The sequence below is a fragment of the Hippopotamus amphibius genome, chromosome 1, assembly GCF_030028045.1.
Source record: "Hippopotamus amphibius kiboko isolate mHipAmp2 chromosome 1, mHipAmp2.hap2, whole genome shotgun sequence".
In the NCBI taxonomy this organism is placed as follows: Eukaryota; Metazoa; Chordata; class Mammalia; order Artiodactyla; family Hippopotamidae; genus Hippopotamus; species Hippopotamus amphibius.
Window position 1 is genome coordinate 43,105,418 of NC_080186.1, and position 25,497 is coordinate 43,130,914.

At 39.1% G+C, this 25,497-nt stretch overlaps 1 protein-coding gene across 4 annotated transcripts in view; it reads right to left on the bottom strand.

Moving 5' to 3' along the window:
- Positions 1–25,497, bottom strand: part of NRDC (nardilysin convertase) — a 101,736-nt gene that overhangs the window by 1,212 nt on the left and 75,027 nt on the right. For all 4 annotated transcript variants that reach the window (XM_057710572.1, XM_057710570.1, XM_057710569.1 and 1 more), the window contains 15 exons: positions 19,887–19,991; positions 17,532–17,655; positions 16,916–17,002; positions 15,024–15,143; positions 13,868–13,919; positions 11,477–11,627; positions 10,008–10,135; positions 8,278–8,440; positions 6,441–6,472; positions 6,051–6,189; positions 3,739–3,786; positions 3,379–3,431; positions 2,881–2,964; positions 1,035–1,125; positions 656–772 (listed from right to left, as the gene is read on the bottom strand). In XM_057710572.1, the coding sequence (XP_057566555.1) occupies positions 656–772; positions 1,035–1,125; positions 2,881–2,964; positions 3,379–3,431; positions 3,739–3,786; positions 6,051–6,189; positions 6,441–6,472; positions 8,278–8,440; positions 10,008–10,135; positions 11,477–11,627; positions 13,868–13,919; positions 15,024–15,143; positions 16,916–17,002; positions 17,532–17,655; positions 19,887–19,991 (1,494 nt within the window). The remainder of the gene's footprint in view (positions 1–655; positions 773–1,034; positions 1,126–2,880; positions 2,965–3,378; positions 3,432–3,738; positions 3,787–6,050; positions 6,190–6,440; positions 6,473–8,277; positions 8,441–10,007; positions 10,136–11,476; positions 11,628–13,867; positions 13,920–15,023; positions 15,144–16,915; positions 17,003–17,531; positions 17,656–19,886; positions 19,992–25,497) is intronic.

Genomic DNA, 25,497 nt, shown 5'->3' on the forward strand with positions numbered 1-25,497 from the left:
AAAAGCAGAACCTTGAGAGCTGGGCTGACTGAAACCTCTTGTTAAATAACCCCTCTGCTTCAATGTCCTTTGGTAATTCACCACACAAGGTTTTGTATCAGCCATGCATTGCAGGACCCAGAGCTCTCTTTCATGGGATTTATTACTTTGGGCTAGTATTTGTCACAAAGACTTATATGCAGAATCCTTAAATTTGGAGAAGGAGCTCCATAAAGACCATAAGTTCTCAATTTTCTTTAAGCAGCAGAACCTGTTTTTCTCCCAGACCTTATTGTGAACCTGAATAAATAATAAAATTTTTTTTTAATTTAAAAAATATATATATACATATAACCGAATCACTTTGCTGTACAGCAGAAATTAGTACAACATTGTAAATCAACTATACTTCAATTAAAAAGAATGATCTGACATTGGGGGAGCGGGAGTAAGGATTAGCAAGCATCCGGCTCACTTGGCTACCTAAGACACTAGAGAAGCCAGTCTGGAAACAAGATTTGATTGATCACATCAAAAAATGGGCAAGTAAATAACCAACCCTGGATGAGTGCCCCAGGTTTCTCTTCCACACAATACCACTTTGCTTAGAATTGTGTCTCCTGTTAAATCAGGAGTCCCTGTCAGGGCTGTCTTACTCTGAAAACTGTGTTAATACCTCATGGGCAAGGCGGTCAAAGAGATACTGCTGGGTCACCACTTCGTTCCAGTTCCTATCCACCTCCTCCCCAAGGTGGGTGTCCTCACACTCCTTCAGCTTGATCAGAGCTGTGACCTGTTACCATCAAAAAGAGACACCCTTAGGCATGGCATCACACCAGTTCCCTCAGAACACACCTGGCCCTGTCTAGTATGATTTGTGATGGACCTGCCAGCATGATGGGGAGGGATGAAGCTAGGAAGACATGGTCAGATTAAGGTGGGGCTACAGCCCTCAAGAACCAGCCAGCACACAGCACTGTTAAGATTGGTGTCTAGTTGTCATGAGGGCTTGGGTGGGCCAGGAAAGAAAAGACTAGGCCAACACAGTCAGTCACCTGGGTGTTGAATGCATCCTCAGTAAGGTTCTCGATCTTCTCCTCGAAGCTAGAAAGAAACTCTTCTATCTTCTTATCAACAATTTCAGAGCTGAAACAAAACATCTTCAATTAAAAGTCATCAGTGACCAGGTCTCAAGCAGAAGGCAAAGGAGAAAATCAGGGCTAAGACCTGTTTCCAAAAAAGAGGCTGAAGTGATATTCTCCCCTAAGCTGTGGAAGGAAAGGGAACAGTGAAGACCTTACCTAGCCTATCCTACCCAATTTCCTGGTATCCTCATAGGAAGCTGTGGACAGCCACACTGACCATTCCAAAGCTGAGAAGCAACAAGGCCTTGTATTGGGTTAGCCAAAAAGTTTGTTTGTTTTTTCCATAAGATGGCTCTAGTAGCACTTAGTTGCCTTTAACTTCATTTCAAACAATTTTATTAGACTGTATTGTGACAGCTTTCATAGCATGTATTTAAAAAACAGCTTACCAAAATTGGTGAGTTTTTGTGTAGCCATTTTAATATTGAAGATGGAAGAAAAAAAGCAACATTTTCAGCATATTAAAAAACGCAACTGAAAGGCAAAAAAAAGATTTGAGCAGTGTATGGAAAAGGTGCTGTGACTGATCAAACATGTTAAAAGTGGTTTGTGAAGTTTCATGCTGGAGATTTCTCAATGGACGATGCTCCACGGGGGTAGACCAGCTGAAGCTGACAGTGACCAAATCGAGACATTAACTGAGAACAATCAACGTTACACCACATAGGACATAGCTGACATACTCAAAATATCCTAATCAAGTGTTGAAAATCATTTTCACCAGCTTGGTGATGTGAATCACTTTGATATTTGGGTCCCACATAAGTTAAGAAAACCTTCTTGACCAAATTTCCGCATGCGATTCTCTATTGAAACGTAATGAAAACATTCCATTTTTAAAACAAATTGTGATGGGTGATGAAAAGTGGATACTGTACAACAATGTGGAACGGAAGAGATCATGGGGCAAGTGAGATGAAACACCACCAGCTACACCAAAGGCCAGTCTTCATCCAAAGAAGGTGATGTTCTTCTGGAAAACCAAATGATTAATTCCAACAAGTAAAGCTCCCAATTAGATCAACCGAAAGCAGCACTCGACGAAAAGCATCCGGAGTAAGTCAACAGAAAACGCATAATCCTCCATCAGCATAATGCAAGACTGCATGTTTCTTTGATGACCAGGCAAAAACTGTTACAACTTGGCTGAGAAATTCTGATTCATCCGCCATATTCACCAGACATTGCACCTTTAGATTTCCATTTATTTCAGTCTTTACAAAATTCTCTTAATGGAAAAAATTTCAATTCCCTGGAAGACTGTAGAAGACACCTGGAACAGTTCTTTGCTCAAAGATAAAAAGTTTTGGGAAGATGGAATTATGAAGTTCCTAAAAAATGGCAGAAGATAGTGGAACAAAAGGGTGACTACAGTGTTCAATAAAGTTCTCGGTGAAAATGAAAAATGTGTCTTTTATTTTTACTTAAAAACCGAAGGCACTTTTTGGGCAACCCAATACCTTGTTTCTAGCATGAATGCCAGGTCAGGCATCTCTGCCTTTCCTGTCCTTAGATAGGCCTGAAAAGAGGAAGCAGTGGCAAGTCCCACACAGTCACCACAGGACTTGAGTCAAACCCTATAGGCCTACTGGAACCACTGATAAGTCCTGGATCAGGCCATCTATGAGCCACCCCCTTCAGCTATGACTAAATGGTAAGTAAATGGTCAGAGCTGCCTGAGGTTTAAGGATGCAGCCCCTATTCTCTGTGCCAAGAACAATAATAGTTGGGCCCATCTACTCACTCGTTTACTCACTTGTATTTGGTTGCCTGAGTCCCAACGGTGACAGAGAATCCTAGAATCCCAGATGTGTTCCTACAGGTAGGGTAGACATGATACCTACAGCCAGAGTGAAAAATCCTATGAGCTCAGATAGTCACCTGGGCCCTGTTCTTGGAAGCACTAGAGGGGAGTGGGAAGGATTTCTGCTCATCCTTACTGGACCTGGAGGTCCTGGAAGAGAATCCATATATGTGTACATATATTTTACTCTCGAACTAGGGTATCCACCCCTCTCCTGAACTGAGGACCACAGGCTAGCTTTTTCTTGCTAATCTTGAAGCCTGGCCAAACTGAGAACCTGATCACAGTCCAAGATACAAATTCCAGGTTTTGACCAGTAGGTATGACTCTAAGGCATGAAAGGACCAAAGAGCTTTGAGAGGTTGCTCAGTCACGATATCTGATAAACTTAAGCCTGCAAAGTAAGCGCCAGATCTTATTTGAGCTCAGTGTTCTTGCCAGCAGACTTACCCAAGGGTCTGCTTGGTTCGAAGGAAGTCAAAACAAGGCTCTTCCATGTGCATCTGTAATTCAACATACTACCCATCAGCTCAACTCCTCCCGTCAGAGGAACCTCAATTTCTTCCCGCAAAAGTGTTACACGTGACCCCAGAGTCCAGCCTCCCTTACCTGAAAACCTCCCTTCTTCCTAAATCGCCCAGGCCCCCGTTCATGCTTACACTGGGTGAGAAATACTAAATAACCACCTCGCCTACGAATCACAGATCTCTGATCCCTCCCAAGCCCCTAGCCCACAGGTAGAAAGGCCAGTCCTCACAGTGGGTCAGGGGCTTATGAATGAACATTGTGACTCTCCTTTATACAACTTACCACAAGCAGCTCCATAAGAGTGTATTCTTTCAGACTCCTGGCACCTGACTGAAAGGAAAAGCTGATCAGACCAACTGAAAATCCAATGGCTTCCAGGGTATTTTAATAATCTAGCTATTCTCAGCAACCATTTATTCAGGTTACTATCCCACTCTTCCCCCAAGAGAGTTTATCATACCCTCTATTGCTATACTTTCTGCCTTCCCACGAAACAGGAGGGCTGTGAGGACAGGAATCATGCTTGATGACTTGTATACCCAGCCCTAGCACAGAACCGCAGGCAGACATGAAGGTGAGTCCAATAATCCCTGACCTGCCAGCTCCTGCCAAAGGACCCTGAGGACACAACCTAAAATCAAGTACTTGCAGTTCAAGGTCCTAAGGAAGAGAGCAGGAAATGTCTGGGTATCTGGACCTATTCCTCTGATGGAGAGGATAGGAATAGGAGCTTCTGCAGCCACACACAGGGACCCCAAACCAGTTGATAAGAAAAATGCGTAAGAGGCAGATACACTTGGAGACCACATCCTGGCTGTCCTGGAGACTGGCAAAACAACAGTTAGGATGAAAGAGGGTAGGAGGCCAAAAACCAAGAATGTTGCCAATGCATCCCAGTCAGACTCTTGCAGGCTCCTCTGATACAGACTCATTACTATTCCTTCCTGCTTCACCTAAGGAGGCTAAAGCCTGTGTGCCCGGAAGGCCTGTTTTTCAGCAACAAGATTTCCTGTATGCCTCTGAAAGGACTGTAACAAAACTGGTCAAAACCTTGTATCAACTTCCTGTTAAAAATGCTCTGTTGGGACTTCCTAGGTGGCGTAGTGGTTAGGAGTCTGCCTGCCAATGCAGGGGACACGGGTTAGATCTCTGCTCCAGGAAGATCCCACATGCCGTGGAGCAACTAAGCCCGTGCGCCACAACTATTTAGCCTGTGTGCTGCAAATACTGAAGCCCACGTGCCTAGAGCCCGCAACAAGAGAAGCCACCGCAGTAAGGAGCCCACGCACCACAATGAAGAGTAGCCCCAAACTCACCGCAACTAGAGGAAGCCCGTGTGTAGCAACAAAAACCCAACACAGCCAATAAGTAAATAAATAAATTTCTTTTTTAAAAAAATGCTCTCTGTGAGGAGAGAAGTGGTTCCCCAAGGATACAGTTTGTATTAGAAACTACTGCTAAGAGGTGATCTATGGAAAGCACCTCAACAGACTTAGTCTTACAATACAAAATCCTGCCTGTAACTGGAGAAATACTACTCTCTGGGTTAAGCACCGGAAATGTAGACAGGGCTAAGCAGGGAGGGGAGGGTCATACCATTTATGAAGTTTGGGACCCGGCAGTCACTGCAGCTTCAAATAAGCTAAGAACCTAGGGAAAAAAACTAGATAGCTACAGCCAGAGGAAAACAGGCTCTACAGACAAGCTGGGCCTCTAGGGAAAGATTCAGGCCCAGGGCCAGAAATGCAGGAAAAGGACAAGCTGATGGTGAGGCCATGCAGCCCTGCCCAAAGTTCAGGCAAGGGATCTTCACAAGGCCAGACAGGGAAGCGACTTCCTCATGTAGAAAACCTAGGACCATAGCAGCAGCTATAGGAGCCCCAGAGTTTGGGAAGTCTGAGATCAGTCTGACAGACACAGGTCCCCGTAGTCCTAGAAGTGAGTGGGACTAACCACAAACTAAATTAGTCTATGGACCAAGCAAGACTGTTGCAAAGCTCTTCCTTATTTTAAGCACCATCCCATCTCTCCAGAATCATATGGAAAAAACACAGGACTTGAGCACAGAAGGTACAAATCTGAGCCCCAGATGGTAAGTGACCTCAGGTAAGTGAAGGACCTCAGATTCATCATCCATAAAAGAGAAGTGATAAAGTCTCTCAGGTGCTCTGAAACCTTTAATTATGACTGGTAGCCATTCTGTTTACTACAGATTGGTTGACTGGCTATGTTTACTTTTGTCGCATTTTCAAAACGGTCCTTTTAACAAATGTCCTCCTGCTCCTTGAAGTTCTGACAAAGGAACATGTAGGAATTTCCAGCCATACGTTAGTCTCTGTCCCTCTGGACTAGTGGTTGGGTGATTAATGAAGCACTGTGATTGAAAAAGGATCTATTTCACTGATGGGAACAATTTTTAAATGTAGTTGCTTCAAGAGGACAAATGACCCCAGGTATAAAACCACAGAGTAACTGGAACAGGGCCTTGAAGAGCACAGGCTCACTTCTCCCAGATACATTGGACCTTCCACCAGGCTTTAGTGTCCTAAAGATACTTAGCCAAGAGGACAGTTGTGTGCAAAAGGGCCACTGACCTGGTAGTATACAGTGACTTCAGAGTTGGCATCACCCTTGTTCAGAGCTCTCACTTTACATAGGTGGTGGTCACTGGGCAGCTCTACCACCTGGAACTGCACAGGCATCTCCTGCTCCAGAGGCATGAAGTTTAACTTGCTGCAAAACAATCAGTGTGGGTCACTGAGGCCATGCCTTTATCCTCTTACCCCCTACCCCAAAATTGTGGAAAGGTCGAGCCTTCTACAATTCCTTCTGAATTGCTTTGTTTACATTACTAGCCTCAAAAAAACCTACTACAAGAAGCAACTCCACTGTGGATTTAGTAACAACTGAGTTTTGGTCTCTCAAGGCCCTCTTGCAATTAAAAACACATAACTCTCAAAGAGAAAACTCAAACCAATACTCACTCAACAACATATTTCAGAAAATCTGTGGATTCCTAGGAGGCAAAAAAGAAGAAAATAACTATATGAGGGTCTACTGACATTAATTTCATCCAGAACCAACTAATACCAATATTCTAATTGCTTGGGAAGCCCTGGAATGTATTGGGAAAGCAGATATAGTCTGTCACCCAAAATGCTTGTCATTCATTCACTGGGCTTATCACTCACTGATTCAATACTGATTATGTTTGTTGAATACTAAGTGGCTCTCAACTGAAGTGGCTCCTTTTCTGTTCTCCTTTGGTGCGCTGTTTACCAACTTAATTGTTCAGTTTACCTCAGTAGGCTGTGTTTTAGAAACCTGGATCTATTAATATGGAGCCTGGCATAGAATGAGCGACAGAATAATACTTAATACTAAGCGAATGAAGTATCCCCTCCCCCTCTCAAGACTTGTTTTCTAACCTACGCCTGATAAGTGGAGAGGTAACTCATCTCTTAAGTGGTTTCTGCCTGGGGCAATTCATGGTACTAAGTCTGCTGAACCAAAAGGACCCCCGCACGGTACTCCCACTGTGCTCAGAGAAGTAGGCAGCTATTCCTGCTCTTCTCCCTGACTGGTGCTTTTAAACTTTCTGCCGGCAGGACAGAAACCAGGGCTGGTTTGGGGTTTGGGGAATAAAGACAGAGAAGTAGGGAGGATGGCCAATCTCAAGAGTAGCCATTTATATATTCCATTAAAGGGGCAGTCCTGAGAAACTGGGAGGCCATGGAGGAAGTCTGTCACAGCCAAAGAGTTTAGGGACTGTCCAAACGAGCACTCTTGGCTGGAAGAGGCCTCAGTTAGTTACAAGGTCCCACAGACACATCCAACTCAATGTCTCAGAACCAACTCCTCATATGTCCCCAAACCTACACTGTTCCTACTCCTCTACCAACCCACTGGTTCCAGTAAGAATTCTGAGCATCATCCTAGAGCCCTCCCTTCTCCCTCACCCCCATATCCAATCAGTCACTAACTTTTAAGCATCCTCTACCTCATTATTTCTTAACCATTTCTTTTTCATTTATTTTGCCTAACGTCAGGCTTCATCATTTTCACCTCAACTTTTCTTTATTATAGTAAAAATACATAAGTTTATTATTTTAACCTTTTTTAAGTATAAAGTTCTGTAGTGTTAAGTATATTCACATCGTTGTGAAATGGAACTCCAAACTTTTCATCTTGCAACACTGAAACTCAATACCCATAGAAACAATGACTCCCCTTTTCTCCCCTCCACAACCCTTGGTAACCACTATTTTACCTTCTGTTACTGTGACTACTCTACAGATCTCATATAAGTGGAATCATACTTCATGTCAGCTTTTATAACAGCATCATAACTGGCCTCTCTGGATCTTTCTTAATGACAAATCCTCTTTTAAATCCTTCTGTGGTTCTCCCCAAACTCCTTAGCTTGACACACAAGTTCTGCCTAAGTATATGTGAATATACATATATACACATACACACACACACACATACACATACACACACATACATCCCTCACCACTCCCAGCCCCCATTTTAATTTATAAATTAAACTGTAGTTCCCACAATCTTCAACAAATGTAACCAATACCATATATTTACTAAACCCATTTAACTCAAAGTCCTGTCCAATACCAGCAGCCTCCCTCATAAGAAAGTCTTGCCCAGCATCAGAGGGGCCAGGTTCCCTTCTAAACAGACTGTGACAATGCTGGCCTGCCAAAAACAACAGAGCTTCTACCCTTTAGGGAAGAACTAATGCAATTCCAGAGCCTGATACAGCATTCAAACCTGGCCACTAGCAACAGAGCACCTCACACTTACTGTGCTTGTGACATTTCCTTGTGCCAGGCCCTCAACAAAGAGCTGGGATTTGAACTCTTTGACGAAGCTAAGCAGAGACTCAAGGGAAAGGCCATCCATCAAAGCCTGATACTTGTCAATCATAGACCAACGGGCATATTCCAGGATTAAAAGCCGAACATCTCTGTACAGAGAGCAGAAAAAAAAAGTTTTATTGTAAGAAATGAATCTTAAGGGTTAAGAAGGATTTGGTTAAGTTTCTATAGATGATGTGTTTCTAACGAGAGGCAATTCCTATCACAACTTAAGATAGGGAAACAAGGTCATAATCACCAAAATGCACTTAAAAGTGCATATACAAACTATTACACAGATTAGCTCACTGGTACAAGTCACTTATCTGTTTCAATTGCAAGATAAAATATTTCACATAAGCTGCCAGATAAGTCACACACCAATTTAATATTACTATTTTGATTTGAAATCTCACTAGCATTTACTAATTGCTGGAGGTGATCATCATGGATATCTATTACTACAATGACAAGAGGCTCTAGGCCAGAATCAGACCAATCCCCTCCCATACACAGTAAGCTGTTTGAACATGGCAAGTTACCTAACATCTGTGATTCAATTTCTTCATTTGTAAAACAAGAGAAATAATAACGGCTACGATTATGGAGTTGTGGTGAGAATTAAATAAATAAATACACTTAAAGTTCTTAGATCTAACACATAACAAATCTTCAATAAGCAGGTATTATTATTACTCTACCACATTTTGATAAAGTAGTATTCAGGAGTTACAGGATACACAGGCTATTTTTCATCATATCAATAGTTCCAGATAACTCTTCCTTCCAACTCATATATAGTTATTAGTTTATGTAACTTCTTGTAATCAGATTATCAGTTATTACATTTCTGATTCTTAACTGCTCCCTCCCCTGCTTTCGAATTTTGGACATTTATGGGCTCATTATAACTATGTCAAAAGCAGAGCCTCTATATAAAGTTGTTCTGTTTGTTTAGCATCTATACATGCCCAGCAAGCAGGTCAAGTAGGGGCTTGCAAGCCACATTCACAAAGGGCTGTATATGCACAGAGGGGACTTTTTTCCCTTCCACAAAGGCCCCCTACCTGCTGACAGAGGTTACCCCAAGGGTGTACTGTTTCTGATTCACATGAAGGTACCCTATAGGCTACTATTAGCCCTGGAGGAAAGAACAGGCTGCAATGAAAGGCCCAAAAGGGCTGCCTATTAGCAGAGGGTTTAAGCATTAGTACAAAGACTGTCCAGAAGTCTTTTTGCTCTCTTCTGGAACTCTGACTGAATTCGGGATAGTTGCAGTTGTCACATAAGTGATGTGTTAGGCAATTTAACTCAGCTACTTATCATAACATCCAACACACTAAGATCACCAGACTACAATCACAAGCAAGCAATTTTGAGCTGTTGTAACAAAGTCAGCATTTTTTGAACTGTTATTTACTTACAAACTTTGGAAAAAAACACCCTTTTTACCTTTAGCCTCTAATGATGTATAGTACGCTGCTTGCAGTCATACTCACAGATAGCACTTACAGGGTTTAGAAATCCTGTAACCCTATGAGCTGGTTTCCTAAAACACCACAATTCTATCATATCTGAATTAGCACTGAAACTATAGCCTCATCCCCCACACTTAACTCCCAGGAAGGCAAATACTTTCAGGCCTTCAAAATATAAGCTGACCCCACTTATACCCACTTGGCCAGAGTCTCCGGCTTGATGAGGATGTTAAAGTAGGTCTTCTTCAACTGCTCAGTTATCATTGTAAAGACAGCTGGTGTGGAACTGAACTCCGCTAAGTAGTCAATAATAAGCTGAAACAGTAGCTAAGAAGAAAAGAAAGAAGCACCTTAAGTGGAGAAGCATGGAAATCCACTAATGTTTAGGGGGAAAATGTTTCCCATTGGTTTTTACCAGGGGCTCAATATGGAAATAGGCATTGCGTGGGACATAAGAGAAGTATTGACTCAAAGAATCTTCAGGAGCTAAAATTCTCAATAGCTGTCAAATTTGGAGTAATGAATTTTCTTTTTCTTTTCTGTAACTTTTATGGGTATTTTTAAACATTTTTTCCTTCCAACTAAACTTAAAAATAATTTTATCCAGCATGTCCACTGCCCCTAAATGTGATTTTAATTAAGAGAATGTGATTTTGGAAATAACGACTTTATATCAAAAAACATCATGTTTCTGTCCTATCTAGAAACATGACGAGTCTCTCTCTTATTTAGTCTTTTTTAATATGCTTCAAAAAGATTTAGTTCTCTTTAGATAGGTTCTGTACTTTTCTTATTTACTCTTAGATATTTTATTATTTTTCTTGATATTATAAATGACATTTTTTTCCAATCAATTTCCAAGTAGTTATTGCACTATAGGAAAAGGAGCCATTTGATCTTGTGATGAGTCACTTCACAAAATTTTTTTTTTAATAAATTTATTTTTTTTCATCTATTTATTTATTGGCTGTGTTGGGTGTCCGTTGCTACACGTGGGCTTTCTCTAGTTGCGGAGAGCAGCAGCTACTCTTCATTGCGGTGAGCAGGCTTCTCAGTGTGGTGGCTTCTCTTGCTGTGGAGCACAGGCTCAAGGTGCACGGGCTTCAGTAGTTGCAGCATGTGGGCTCAGTAGTTGTGGCACACGGGCTGAGTTGCTCCACGGCATGTGGGATCTTCCCAGACCAGGGTTTCAACCCATGTCCCCTGCATTGGCAGCCAGATTCTTAAACCTCTGCACCACCAGGGAAGTCCCACAAATTATTTTTTAAATGCTAGTAGTATCTTAAGTTTTCTAATAATACAATCACATCCCCTGCAAAGAAAATTATTTTTTCTCTTCCAAGTGTTTTTATTTATTCACTTTAACGTAGTAGCTGGAAACTGATGGCTAAAGGAAATTAAATCAAGCCTGAAGCACAGGCTGAGATGTATCCATTATTAATGCATATAACACTGATTAACATAATTAATTAATGAATATATGTTGGTCTTGTGTGGCCAAAGTTAGAATACCTGTCATCAGCCAAAAAAACACAATAATCCATATTAATAAACATTTCTATGTACAGCACCTCATGCACAAGCCTCTATGCATGGTGCTAAAGGCACAACAAACATAAATATGAAATTTTAAAGCTGTCTGTGAGGAAATCGGAGCACTGTACTTACAGGTAGTTTGTGGTTGAATCCTTTCACTCGAATAATTAAACCATGTTCTCCAGCTACCAGCTTATACTCCAGCTGTGCCACATCTGCTTCATAAGCTGGTTCCGCAAGGTTATGGGTAAGGATATTGACAAAGATATCAAAGAGGACCACACTAAGAGTATAAAATGCAAATAGCATCATTAATTGGCAAGAAATAGACAAATAGATTTGCTTTGACTTAGAGTAAGAAACTTCACTTTTATAAAGATGTTAATTCACTACTCTAGAATGTGAAACTGTATATACTGAGTTCAAAGGTAAATACAGCTTACCCAGGACTCAGTTTCACAGGAGCATTACAGAATTCCCACCTTCAGCAGGGCTTCCCTATCTTTTTCATGCCACGCACACATAGAAAATGGTAATATTGGATTGGCCAAAATGTTCATTCAGTTTTTTCCATAAGATGGCTCTAGTAGCACTTAGTTGTTTTTAACTTCATTCGAAACAATTTTGTTAGACTGTATGCGACAGCTGTCATTTCGGTATGCATTTTAAAAAGACTAATCAAAATTGGTGAATTTCTGTATAACCATTTTAATATTGAAGATGGAAGAAAAAAGCAACATTTTTGGCATATTATGCTTTATTATTTCAAGAAAGGTAAAAACAACTGAAATGCAAAAAAAGATTTGTGCAGTATATGGAGAAGGCGCTGTGACTGATCGAACATGTCAAAAGTAGTTTGCCAAGTTACTTGCTGAAGATTTCTCACTGGACAATGCTCCATGTTTGGGTAGACCAGCTGAAGTTGACAGTGATCAAATTGAAACAATAGTTGAGAACAGTCAACATTATACCGCGCGGGAGACAGCCGATGTACGTACACAAAATATCCAAATCAAGCATTGAAAATCATTTTCACCAGCTTGGTTATGTGAATCACTTTGATGTTTGGGTTCCACATAAGTGAAAAAAGTGAAAAAAAACCTTCTTGATCATATTTCCCCATGTGATTCTCTACTGAAACGTAATGAAAACATTCCATTTTTAAAACAAATTGTGATGGGTGATGAAAAGTGGATACTGTAAAACAACATGGAACGGAAGAGATCATGGGGCAAGTGAAATGAAACACCACCAGCTACACCAAAGGCCAGTCTTCATCCAAAGAAGGTGATGTTCTTCCAGAAAACCAAACAATTAATTCCAACAAGTACTGCTCCCAATTAGATCAACTGAAAGCAGCACTCGACAAAAAGCGTCTGGAAAAGCGTCAACAGAAAATGCATAATCTTCCATCAGGATAATGCAAGACCTCATGTTTCTTTGATGAGCAAGTAAAAACTGTTATAACTTGGCTGGGAAGTTCTGATTCATCCTCTGTATTCACCAGATATTGCACCTTCAGATGCACCTGATCTCATCTGATCTCGGAAGCCAAAAATTCTCAATGGAAAAAATTTCAATTCCCTGGAAGACTGTAGAAGACACCTGGAACAGTTCTTTGCTCAAAGATAAAAAGTTTTGGGAAGATGGAATTATGAAGTTGCCTGAAAAATGGCAGAAGGTAGTGGAACAAAGGGGTGACTACATTGTTCAATAAAGTTCTTGGTGAAAATGAGAAATGTCTTTTATTTTTACTTAAAAACCGAAGGCACTTTTTGGCCAACTCAATATTTATACTGCACAGTGGGGTAAGTGTAAAATGCATGAACGGCAACTGGCCCAAAGGCTCTGGTTATCCCTGCGGCCTAAGTTTTCTGACTGAAAAATTTAAAATCTGAGGGAAGAGAGGAGGGTAATGAATTTTTTAAACTGAATATTAATAATGTTAGTGCTGCTTGTCAATTTAAGGCTGGTTTTACAGGTTAGATGGCAAAAGAAAGGAAGAAGTACACTAACATTTCCTGGGCACCTCCTATGATTCAGGTACATTTTAGGCTCTCTGACCTCTCACAATGCAGCTATCTACATAAACATGTAAGTAATTCGCTAAGAACAAAGTATAATCAAATTCCTGCAGGTGATTCCTTGGCAGGAATCTGATTATATATACAGAATCTGATTATAAATAATCTCTAAATACATGTCAACAGATCCATTAGTCCTCATTATAGACTGGAAGCTAACCCAAACTCATCCCTAAGGAACTTTCTCAATCCAATGATTCTATGACTAGTCTACACTATCAGCACGTTTTACAAATGGGTGCTGGAGATGGAGCAGCCACAATTCCATCTTAGTGATTAGTATTGATACAAATAATTTGTTGTGGGCACATAAAAGCACATAAATGAGTAGCATAGCTTAAGTACTGACAGAGAAAATGATAGAATGATTCAGAAATAAACAAAACAGTCTTTCAATAACAAAAAAAAATATTTTCCAGAAAAGAGGACAATTTCTTACTTTGCTGCAGACTTCTGTATCAAAGGTGAGATCAGATGGAAACGTATATATGCTGAAAGAAAAAAGACCCTAAATTAGAAAATATAGGCCAGAGGCCTCAAATAGTTAATATATCTGCTACTTCCCCCAAATATTATGTTGTTTTAAATATTCTGAAATAAACCACTAATTCTTAAATCCTCATTACATTTTTATCCTTAAGGGTCCTTAGAAAGTAATATCTATCATTCCAAATAGTGTCCAGAAGGTACACTTTAATCTATGGGAAGCCCAGCTACATAAGACAGATATGCAGAGAGGCCTAAGAATACTCTTATTACCAATAGCTTTGGTCAGGAAATATGCTTAAAGAGGTATACGTGTCAAGAACATTAAGGGGAAAATCCCAATGCTCACAGAAAGTTATAGCAACACCTTTCCAAGGAAGCAGAATAAATGTTAAGAACACTTTTAGAAACTTTTATAATCTATTCAAGAAAAATTGAGTAAACACCTTCCCAGTGAACTGAAGAATCCCTCAGAATTACTGTCCAGTTGTGTTAAGGTTAGGGATAGAGGTTAAATGGCAACAAGAGCACTCAGTCTTTGATGCCGAGTTGCTTCAGTAAGTTCCAATGCCATGCACAAGAACAGAAAATAAAAAAGGCACAGTTTGGGCTACTATGTTGAAGATAAGAGCTGTTTAACTATATACTATGCTTCCTTTATGCTGAAAAGCAAAAGAGTAGAGGAAGACAGATGGAGGATATTTCACATTTGTAATGTGAAATCAGCTATCTACTGTGTCTAAGAATAATTCCTTTCAGTTACTCTTACTCTCTTTTTAACAATAATGTTCAAAAAAACACCACCTATTCCCTAGGATGGCCAAACACCTGGCTCTGCTTTCATATAACTGAAGGAAAAATATCCAAAAATAATTTCATTTTATGCTTGAATCCTTATTTACTTCCTGGAATCTGTAATGTCCATAAGAATTTCTATGATAACATAGTAGAACAGTATGGATCTCATAGATAAGTCTAGAAAAGGTCTTCAAGTAGAAGGAGAAGGGGAAAGGGAGGGAGGTGATAGACACAGAGGGAAAAGGATGCTGGGAAGTGGAGAAAGATATGTTATACTTATTTCACTATATTTAAGGAGGGAAACACTTTACCTTTGGGGATTTTGAATTTGTTGTCTTTCTTATACCATAGGCAACCTTGTGGAGTATTCACAATTTTAACAGGGTATTCTGTCTCTGGACAATCAAAAGCCTTCAACATGAAATCCGTGGCTAACAAAAGTAAAAGGTAATAAATCATTCAAGTTATCTCAACAGGATTCCCACCAATCTGCTCTTGGTTTCAGAAGTCTAAGTAACTCTTCTTTGCGGCAAAAATAAGCCAAATTCAAATGCTGGAGTACAATAAATTAGTAGAACAATACTAAATAGAAAGTCCTCTTGGCCTTAAACTAAATGAACTCTGAAGATCTCTATTTTCCCAAGAGTTGATTCTGATCTCTCCAAACTCTGCTTCATTCCCTTTTGCAGAGACAATCTTAACCTTTGGTCAGAATAGTTGTATAAACCAATTTATGAATGAATGCATTCTTGAATGAGAATGTCTTTTACCAAACTTACAGACTTTTGATAGTTAACAAAATACTTCTGCTCAAACAACGTCAAACTTGTCCTTTAAGTTAATGAAATATAAATTATTACATCAACAACGAGGTACAAAACAGCCAACTTAAGAATTAAAAAAAGGTACTGGCTATATTTACTAAAAAGAAATGGGTTGTTTACATACTTAAAAGTTCAAGATACAGAACTGAATTGTCTAAAATATGCAAGACTTTTTGTATAAAGGCATTTTCCCCCTAACTGAGGTTAGATTCATGTATAACATAAAATTAACCACTTTAAAGTGAACAGTTCAGGGGAATTTAGTGTACTCACAATGTCGTGCACTACCACTTCTTTCTAGTTTCAAAATGTTCTCATCAGCCCAAAAGGAAACCCCTATTTCCATTAAGCAGTAGCTCCCCATTACCCACTCCCCCCAGCCACTGGCAACCATCAATCTGAGTTCTGCCTCTAAGGATTTACCTATTCTGGATATTTCATGTAAATGGAATCATATAATATGTGACCCCTTGTGTCTGTCTTCTTTCATTTAGCATAATGTTTTCAAGGTTCATCCATGTTGTAGCATGTATCAGTATTTCATTTCTTTTTATGACAGAATAATACTCCATTGTATGTATATACCATAACTTGTTTATACATCCATTCATTGTAGACACTGGCTGTTTCCACCTTTTGGCTTTTGTAAATAATACTGCTATGAATGTGCATGTACATGTATTTGTCTGAATACCTGTTTTCAATTCTTTTGGGTATATACCTAGGAATGGAATTGTTGGGAAAAAATGGTATTCTGAGTAAAATTAGTTATATACAACTGTAACCTTTGTCCTTAGATCAGTGACTTTCTCACAGAATTGTTTTCCATTGCAAGCTAGTAGACAGATAACACACACATATACCTACTGGGAACAAAAGTCCTTAAACTGATACTCTTTCTTTATTCAATGAAACATTTTGCTATTTTCCACTCTGATTTTTTTTTAATGCTATCACAACTCATTACACTGACCTTAAAACCCATTACACTGATTTTACAACCCACTAATGGCTTGCAACCTGTCGTTTGAAAAACACTAGAACAATCAGATAAGATAATGGCAATTCCTACAGAGACTGAAAGGATTCCTACATGAAAGGATCAGCTATCATAGACAAAAAGTCCCAGGATCTATGTTTAAGTCCTGTTTCCTGCATTCATCAACTGAATAGTCCAGGACAAGTCACTTTGCTTTTTCGAGCCTCAGTTTTCTCATTCAGAAAAGTAAGAAAACTGTAATGCTCATTCCAGAGATGACTGGGAAACTCAAATATGAATTCAAATGATACTTTTTAAAACATAACATACTATACAGGTGCTATTTGTTTTAATATTAGTACATGGATGGATTATGTACAATGATTGCTATTTCACTGACCTATGTACTTGTTTTCAGCTGGAAGATGAAGATCTGGATTTAATTCAAAATTACTTTTCCACAGTTCAGACCAAGAGTTTTCAATATCTGTAGAGACGAAAGACAAACCAATCCAATAAAGAATGCAATGTTCAGAATTCTCTTAACAAACCAGTCAACAACTGGCCTTCACAAATCAATTTTTTTTCCTCAGGAAAACTGTGAATGACATATCTAAGCTTTCTAGACTTCTACTACTCAATGTGTGGTCTGAGCAGCACTGTCAACACCTGGGAGCTTTGTTAGAAATGCAGAATTGCAGGCCCTACCCCAGAGCTACTGAATTATAATCTGTATTTTAATAAGACCTCCAGGTAATAAACATATGCATACTGAAGTCTGAGGAGCACTTTTCTAAAACACAGTCAAAACTCTGCCCCCAAACTACCAAGACAATAGGATTTTCTCACTAGCGAATATAGATATAAACATTGCAGAAAATAATTTTCTGCAAAGTAGTATAAATAATTTTCATTTCAAAGTAAACTACTGATAAACTATCAGACAAACTATTAAGGAATAAAACTTCCCAGGTGAATCATACACCTAAACGTACGACAATTTTAAAATATTTTACCTTCCATACTATACTGAGTCCCAAACCATTTCTCCTTGAGGTCACATTTTCCCTCATTAGCACCAGACAGTAGAACAAGATTTGCCTTTTGAGGAACTAGCTGATTAAGGGCTTCAGCAATGACCTAATAAGGGGCAGGAGTAAAGGGGGAGGGGGAGACACATACAACAACAATTACAGATTTAACCTAATATACCTCTGTTAAAAAGGCAAAGCCACATTATGTTAGGCACCCTAAGATCCTAGCATCTTGATGCTCATGAAACTATCTGTCTGTATTCTAAGGAACACCCTAATTTACAAAACTTCATTAGTCTATCAACTGTTTCAAATGTTTCTTCAGAATTCTTAAATAGTACTCATCTCAAATCCTACATAAAAAGAGGACTAGCAGTGAAAAGAACTACCATTTACTAAGCTTTTACTATGTGCTAGGTAGTGTTTAACATAAATTATTTCATTAAATCCTAAAAACAACCCTAAGGTATACCCATTGTATAGAAAGCACTCAGCCTCAGAAGTTAAAGTTTAAGTCATTTGTTCAGGCTAAAGATTCTATAATCTGCACAGAACAACATACCTAGAAGTGGCAAAAGTGGAGTTCTAACCCAGTTTGTACATAATTCCAAAAACTATGCTTTTAACTGCCATGTATTATACTACCTCACACACAAGAATCAGTAAAATGATCCCAATGCAGGCCCTCCTTCAATAATCCTTCCGCTATATAAGGACTAAACATAAGATTTTTGCGGGTTAGATCTGAAACCCTAACTAGAACTTCAACACCATTTCTTTGAGAAAAAAACAACAAATAGTGGTTCAGAAAAAAAGTACTTGGATCCCTGGGCACAACCATCCTAGGGAAATGACAAGAATGTGTGCTTACTGCTTCTTTCTTTACCTTTCCCTATCCTCTTCATTTTTTAAATTAATTAATTAATTTTGGCTGTGTTGGGTCTTTGCTGCACGCCGGCTTTCACTAGTTGTGACGAGTGGGGGCTACTCTTAGTTGCGGTGTGGAAGCTTCTCATTGTGGTGGCTTTTCTTGTTGTGCAGCATGGGCTCTAGGTGCAAGGGCTGCAACAGCTGTGGCACATGGGCTCTAGAGTGCAGGCTCAGTAGTTGTGGCACACAGGCTTAGCTGCTGTGGGATCTTCCTAGACCAGGGCTCAAACCCGTGTCCCCTGCATTGGCAGGCGGATTCTTAACCACTGCGCCACCAGGGAAGTCCCCACCGATCCTCTTTAAAATTAGTCGTTTTAGAATACCCTATATCAAAGTCTCTCAACCTCAGCACTATTAACGTTTTGGGCCAGATAATGTTTAGTTGTGGAATGCCATCTTCTGCATTGTAGAATGTTTATTTAGCAGCATCTCTGGCTTCTACCCACTAGATGCCAAGAGCACTCTCCAGCTGTGACAACTAAAATGTACCCAAGCATTGACAAATATCCCTTGGGGGTAAAATCACCCCTGGTTGAGAACTGCTACCCTGTATGGAGCGAAATGACTTATTTCCCAGGGTTAGTGCAGGAAAGACCTGACTAACTATTATTTATGTGTCATATTTATTATCCATAAGTCACACTTTTTTAATTAATTAATTGGTTGCACTGGGTCTTCATTGCTGCACGCAGGCTTTCTCTAGTTGTGTGGACTTTCTCTAGTTGCAATGAGTGGGGGTTACTCTCTGTTGCAGTGAGCACGCTTCTCATTGCAGTGGCTTCTCCTGCTGTGGAGCTTGGGCTCCAGGTACACAGGCTTCAGTAGTTGTGGCTCGCAGGCTCCAGAGTGCAGGCTCAACAGTTGTGGCGTACAGGCTTAGTTGCTCCAAGGCATGTGGGATCTTCCTGGACCGGGGATCAAACTCGTGGCCCCTGCACTGGCAGGCAGATTCTTAACCACTGTGTCACCAGGTAAGTCCCAAGTCATATGTTCTGAATTCAGGGAATCATATTTTTTCCTGTATATATTCTCAAAATGATTAAAATGTAATTGTCCAGAGTCTCCAACAGAATTAAAAGGCAAGCTAAACAAGTATGTTTAGCATCTAAAAAGCATATAATTCTTATAAATGACTTTATGTCAGTAGATGTTTCAACACTTGAAAAATAGTGGGAATAGTACCTAAGAAGAAGACTTGATTTTCTCCTCATATTAAAACACAGTCATATACAAGAATCATGGAAAATTATCCACAAAACTATTGGTATTTCTTTTGTTTAAACAAACAAAGAACTTGACTAAACATAACCAAGTTTTCTCCATTCCCACAGTCCTTAAGTACCTCTCTGCACCTTCTCACCCTCCTCTTTCTCTAAAAGTAAGTTCTAGAAATGGAAACCTCCTTACTTCTGGCTTGTATTCAAAAAGAAGCTGATCTCCAGTGAGGAAGTCCTGTAGTGGGTACAGCTGCATGTTTTCACACATGTTTTCCACATACTCAACTGGATCTGTCTGTAAAGAGGTAAAATTATTTCACACAAGAAATCCTCCATTACTGTCCTTAATTTGCCACAAAATATACTTATCTCTTTTTTAAACAATGACACCAGAAGCTTCCAGCAGATACAACAAGATATAATCGCAGCTTAAGGATCTGATGCTCAGAATTCTAAAAAAAATTTAGCCAGATAACTACCTTAAGTAATTTAACCTAACATCCCTCCAGTCCCCCATACTGAGCCCTACATACACTCTAATCACATCACAAACATCTTTATGGGAGAAATTACAACACTGAACTGTAAATGTTTGTTTACATGTCAAGTGCCCCACATGACTGTGAAGACCCTAAAGACAGGGTCTTCATCATTTTATCACTGCAGCACTATCACCTAAAAACTATTTGTAAGCATGAATCAAAATTGATGTATCAATAGAAATTTAAATGTGCATTAGATAAAAGTCTTGATATAAGTGGTTAAATTAATCAGTATATTATCTCAATTTAAAACTGAAATAATGACTGAAAGTTCTCTAACCTATGAAATGGAAATACTTTTCCAGAGGAAAGCACCCAATTCAAGTGTTGATATTTACTGGGTACCTAAATACATAGAATCTTAAAAACTGACAAGTCCTTTAGATACCAGGTGGCTCCATTCCTACATTTTACAATGAGGAAATGTACTCAGATTGATTAGGTGACTTGCCCCAGACCATACAATAAGTGATAGGCAGAGTAGACACTAGAGCTCAGGCCTCTTAACGTAGTAATGAACACTCTTTCCCAAAATACCCAGTACTGCCCAGTCCTTCCCTAGACAATCTGGGTTGTTCCCTCATCTAATAGAAGACAGAACAGAAGTGAAGGTTACTACATTCACGGAAGAGAAATGAGACATGCATACATCGAATTAGAGATCATAGGTATGTGCTCCCTACTACATTATCACATTTAAATAGAATATGGAAAAAGTATGGAAAGACTCACTGTTAATTTTTTTTGCCCCACGTCAGGGAACATTCCTGAATCATCAAGTTGATTAGTCACTAAAGAGCTGCTAGAGTGTGTGTGCGTTAAGGTAGCTTTTTTTTTTTTTGATGTATAATTGACTCATACCATTATATTAGTTTTAGGTGTATAACATAGTGATTCCATATTTTTATATATTACAAAATGATCACCACAGTAAGTCTAGTTACCATCTGTCACGTTACAAAGTTATTACAGCATTATTGACTGTATTTCCTATGCTGTACTTTACATCCCCATGACTTCTCTACTCTGCTCTAAATTTTTTTACCAGTTATTTTTACCAGCCTGCTATAAAATTGAACGATTCAAAATATTTCCGATGAGAAAACAGGAAAAGGCTAAAAGTAGATCTTTGGTGCCAAAGTAATAGAGAAAGTACTAGAAAAAAAAAAACACTTAAATGCTATCCTTTATTTTTTTTAAAGATATAATTAACATACCATAAAATCCACACTTTTAGAGTATACAATTAAAAATAAAATGTATAATAAAGTATATAACTCAGTGGTTTTCAGTATGTTCATAAAGTTGTACAACCATCACCTCTGCCTAGTACCAGAATATTTGCATCAGCCCAAAAGGAAGCTTCCATACCCAGTAAGCAGTTGCTCTCTGTTACCCATACCCCTCTAGCCAGTGACAACCATCAATCTGTGTTCTGGCTCTACAGATTTACCTATTCTGGGTATTTCATATCCAGATAAATGGAATCCACATAAATGGAATCATATAATATGTGACCTGTTGTGTTTGGCTTCTTTCACTTAGTATAATGTTTTCAAGGTTCATTCATGTTGTAGAATGAATCAGTATTTCATTCCTTTTTATGCTGAAAAGTAGTCCACAGCACGCAAATTCTACATTTTGTTTAACCATTCATTCAGTGAAGGACATTTGGATTGTTTCCACTTTTGAGCTATAATGAATAATGCTGCTGTGAACACCAGTGTACAAGTATTTTTGTGGACATAGGTTTCCAATTCTAGAGGTGGAACTGCTGGCTTATATGGTATCTCTATGCTTAACTTTTTAAGGAACTTTCAATCTGTTTTTCCAAAGCAGCTGTACCATTTTACACTCCCACTGGCAGTGTATAAGAGTTCCAATTTCTCCACATCTCCAACACTTATTATCTATCTTCTAATTTTTTTGCCTACTACAAACCCTCACTGCCTTCCATTATTGTTACATTATTCCTGTTTCTTTGCCTGTAGAAAGACAAACAGCTTTTCTCTAGTTCAAATAGCGATTTATAAGACATACTAAGTCCAAGTTCCCAGGTGAAATAAAAATTAATTTTAAGTTTCTTAATTAAAAAAGACAGGGTTGAATAGTGTGAAAGAGCATTCCTATTTGCCTTTACTGATGAAGACAAGAAAAATGTCTTGAGGAGATATGTCAACTTTTAATAAAATAGAAATATATAAAAGCTGAAATAAGCTGAGCTACTTGAGTTACCATTTAGCAGTTCAAACAAAGATACGAACATTTCTGACTTGTTCTTTTTACTGATTAGGTTTTAGTCTAAAATGTTTTGGGCTCATGTTTTAAAATTGAGACAAGCATTCAGGAATACTGTGCTAAAGGTAAAAAAAAAAATAAGCTACAAAATGTGGAGCTACAAAAAAGGTATATTGAAATGTCTTGCTATGAAGGAACAAGAGGGGCAGAAAGAACTCAACTAATACTAAAAAGCCAATACCCCAAAAAAGGAATAAGGGTATTACTTATGGTTGTAGTCCACAATTCTTACTCCTACTCTTTCCCTGCCACAGTAGTGGCCCCCATGTTGCCACAACAGCTGATAAGAATGCTGAAAAAAGTCAGTACTGCCTAAGGTTCATGGCAGGACTTGTATGCACATCAATCAATTTATAGAGAATTGTCTATAGAACACTCAAATGGCCAATATAAATCACAGTAGCTCTCTATTTTCATAGAATAAGATTTCTATTTCAATTTCAAATGACTTCAAGCATACAAAGAAGACTGCATAGGAATCAATAGCAATTGGAAGCTTATAGGTTTTGTGACCTTGCCCTCATGTATTTAAGTCTTCTCAGCTTATAGAAGACATTCAAGGAATTGTCTCTGGTGATGATCCAAAAAGGCAGATTTCAAGATGCTCTATGAACTGGCTGTAAATTGGGGACTCTTAATCAAGGGTTTACAGATACCTCGCACACAATATCAGTGCACAAATTCAGGGAGAGCAGGAAGCATGAATTTGATTGGGAAGAAAGTACGTATTTATTTTCACTAAACTCATTCATTTATGCATTTTTATTCATTTATGAATATACAGGCAATGAACCACAACAGTATTATCAGCATCTATGACTACACCAACAGAAACCACAACATAGTTGTTGCAGATATCTCAAAATAGCACACTCACTGCTACTTAAAATTGTAGTAATTATTAGATTTACCATTACACCTTGTTATTTAATATACAGAGACCCATATTACTAATTTTTACTATTTTGAGTACTTTATTTCAATATTCCTTTGTAATCTGCTGTATTTTATCTCATGCATTTAAAAACACTATTCTAACCTAGAGACTCTCATACAGAGTGAAGTAAGTCAGAAAGAGAAAAACAAATATCATATATTAATGCATATATGCAGAATATAGAAAAATGGTACAGATCAACTGGTTTGCAAGAAAGAAATAGGGACACAGATGTAGAGAACAAACACACTGACACCAAGTGGGGGAAGAGGGGGGCTGGGGTGGGATGAATGGGGAGATTGGGATTGCACTATATACATTACTAATAAGAAAAAAAAATCAAATTGTACACTTTAAATATATGCAGTTTATTGTATGTCAACTGTATCTCAATAAAAGTTCTTAAAAAAATAAAAAGATACATGCACCTCAATGTTCATACTAGCACTATTTACAGTAGCCAAGACATGTAAGCAACTCAAGTACCCATTAACAGATGAGTAGTTTAAGAATATGTGATACATAGATACACACATACACACACACATATACATGCAAACGAATATTACCCAGCAGTAAAAAAGAATGAAATATTGCCATCTGCAGCAACAAGGATGGACCTAGAAAGTATCATACTAAGTGAAGTAAATCAGAGAAAGACACATATTATATTATTTATATGTGGAATCCAAAAAATAATACAAATGAAATTTATATACAAAACAGAAACAGACTCACAGACATAGAAAACAAACATAGTTACCAAGACGGTTCAAGATGGCGGAGTAGGAGGACGTGAGCTCACTCTCTCTTGCAAGAGCACTGGAATTACAACTAACTGCTAAAAATCATCAACAGAAAGACACAGGAACTCACCAAAAAAGACACCCCACATCCAGAGACAAAGGAGAAGCCTCAATGAGATAGTAGGAGGGGTGCAACTGTGTTAAAATCACATCCCATAAAAGCTGGGTGGGTGACTCACAAACTGGAGAACAGTTACACCATAGAAGTCCACCCACTAAAGTGAGGGTTCTGAGCCCCACTCAAGCTTCCCAACCTGGGGGTCTGGCAATGGGAGGAGGAATCCCCAGAGAATCAGATTTTGAAAGCCAGCAGGATTTGATTGCAGGACCTCTACAGGACTAGGGGAAACAGAGACTCCACCTTTGGGAGGCACACGAAAAATAGTGTGCTCACCAGGACCCAGGGGGAAGGAGCAGTGACCCCATAGGAGACTGAACCAGACCTACCTGCTTGTGTTGGAGCATTGCCTGCAGAGGTGGGGGGCAGCTGTGGCTCACCAAGGAGACAGGGACTCTGGCAGCAGGGGTTCTGGGAAGTGCTCACTGGCAACAGCCCTCCCAGAGTCCGGCATTAGCCCCACAAAAGAGCCTGTAACCTCCACTGCTGGGTAGCCTCAGGCCAAATAACCAACAAGGTGGGAACACAGCCCCAACCATTGGCAGATAAGCAGATTAAACTTTTACTGAGCTCCACCCATCAAATCAGATTAAAGTTTCTCTGAGCTCCGCCCACCCAGCCCAACCCACCATCAGTCCCACCCATCAGGAAGCACCCACGAGTTTCCTAGATAGCTTCCTCCACAAGAAGGCAGACAGCAGTATCAGCAGTATTTCGCTCTGTAGAACTGAAAACCACAGCCACAGAAAAACAGAGAAAATGAAAAGGGAGAGGACTTTGTATCAGATGAAGGGACAAGATAAAACCCCAGAAAAACAACTAAATCAAGAGGAGATAGGCACATTTCCAGAAAAAGAATTCAGAATAATGATGGTGAAGATGATCCAGGACATTGAAAATGAAAAAGACTGGATGCAAAGACTGAAAAGATGCAAGAAAGTTTACCAAAGACCCAGAAGAATTAAAGAACAAACAGAGATATGCAACACAATAACTGAAATGAAAAATACACTAGAAGGAACCAATAGCAGATTCACTGAGGCAGAAGGGCGAATAAGTGACTTGGAAGACAGAATGGTGAAAATCTCTGATGCAGAAAA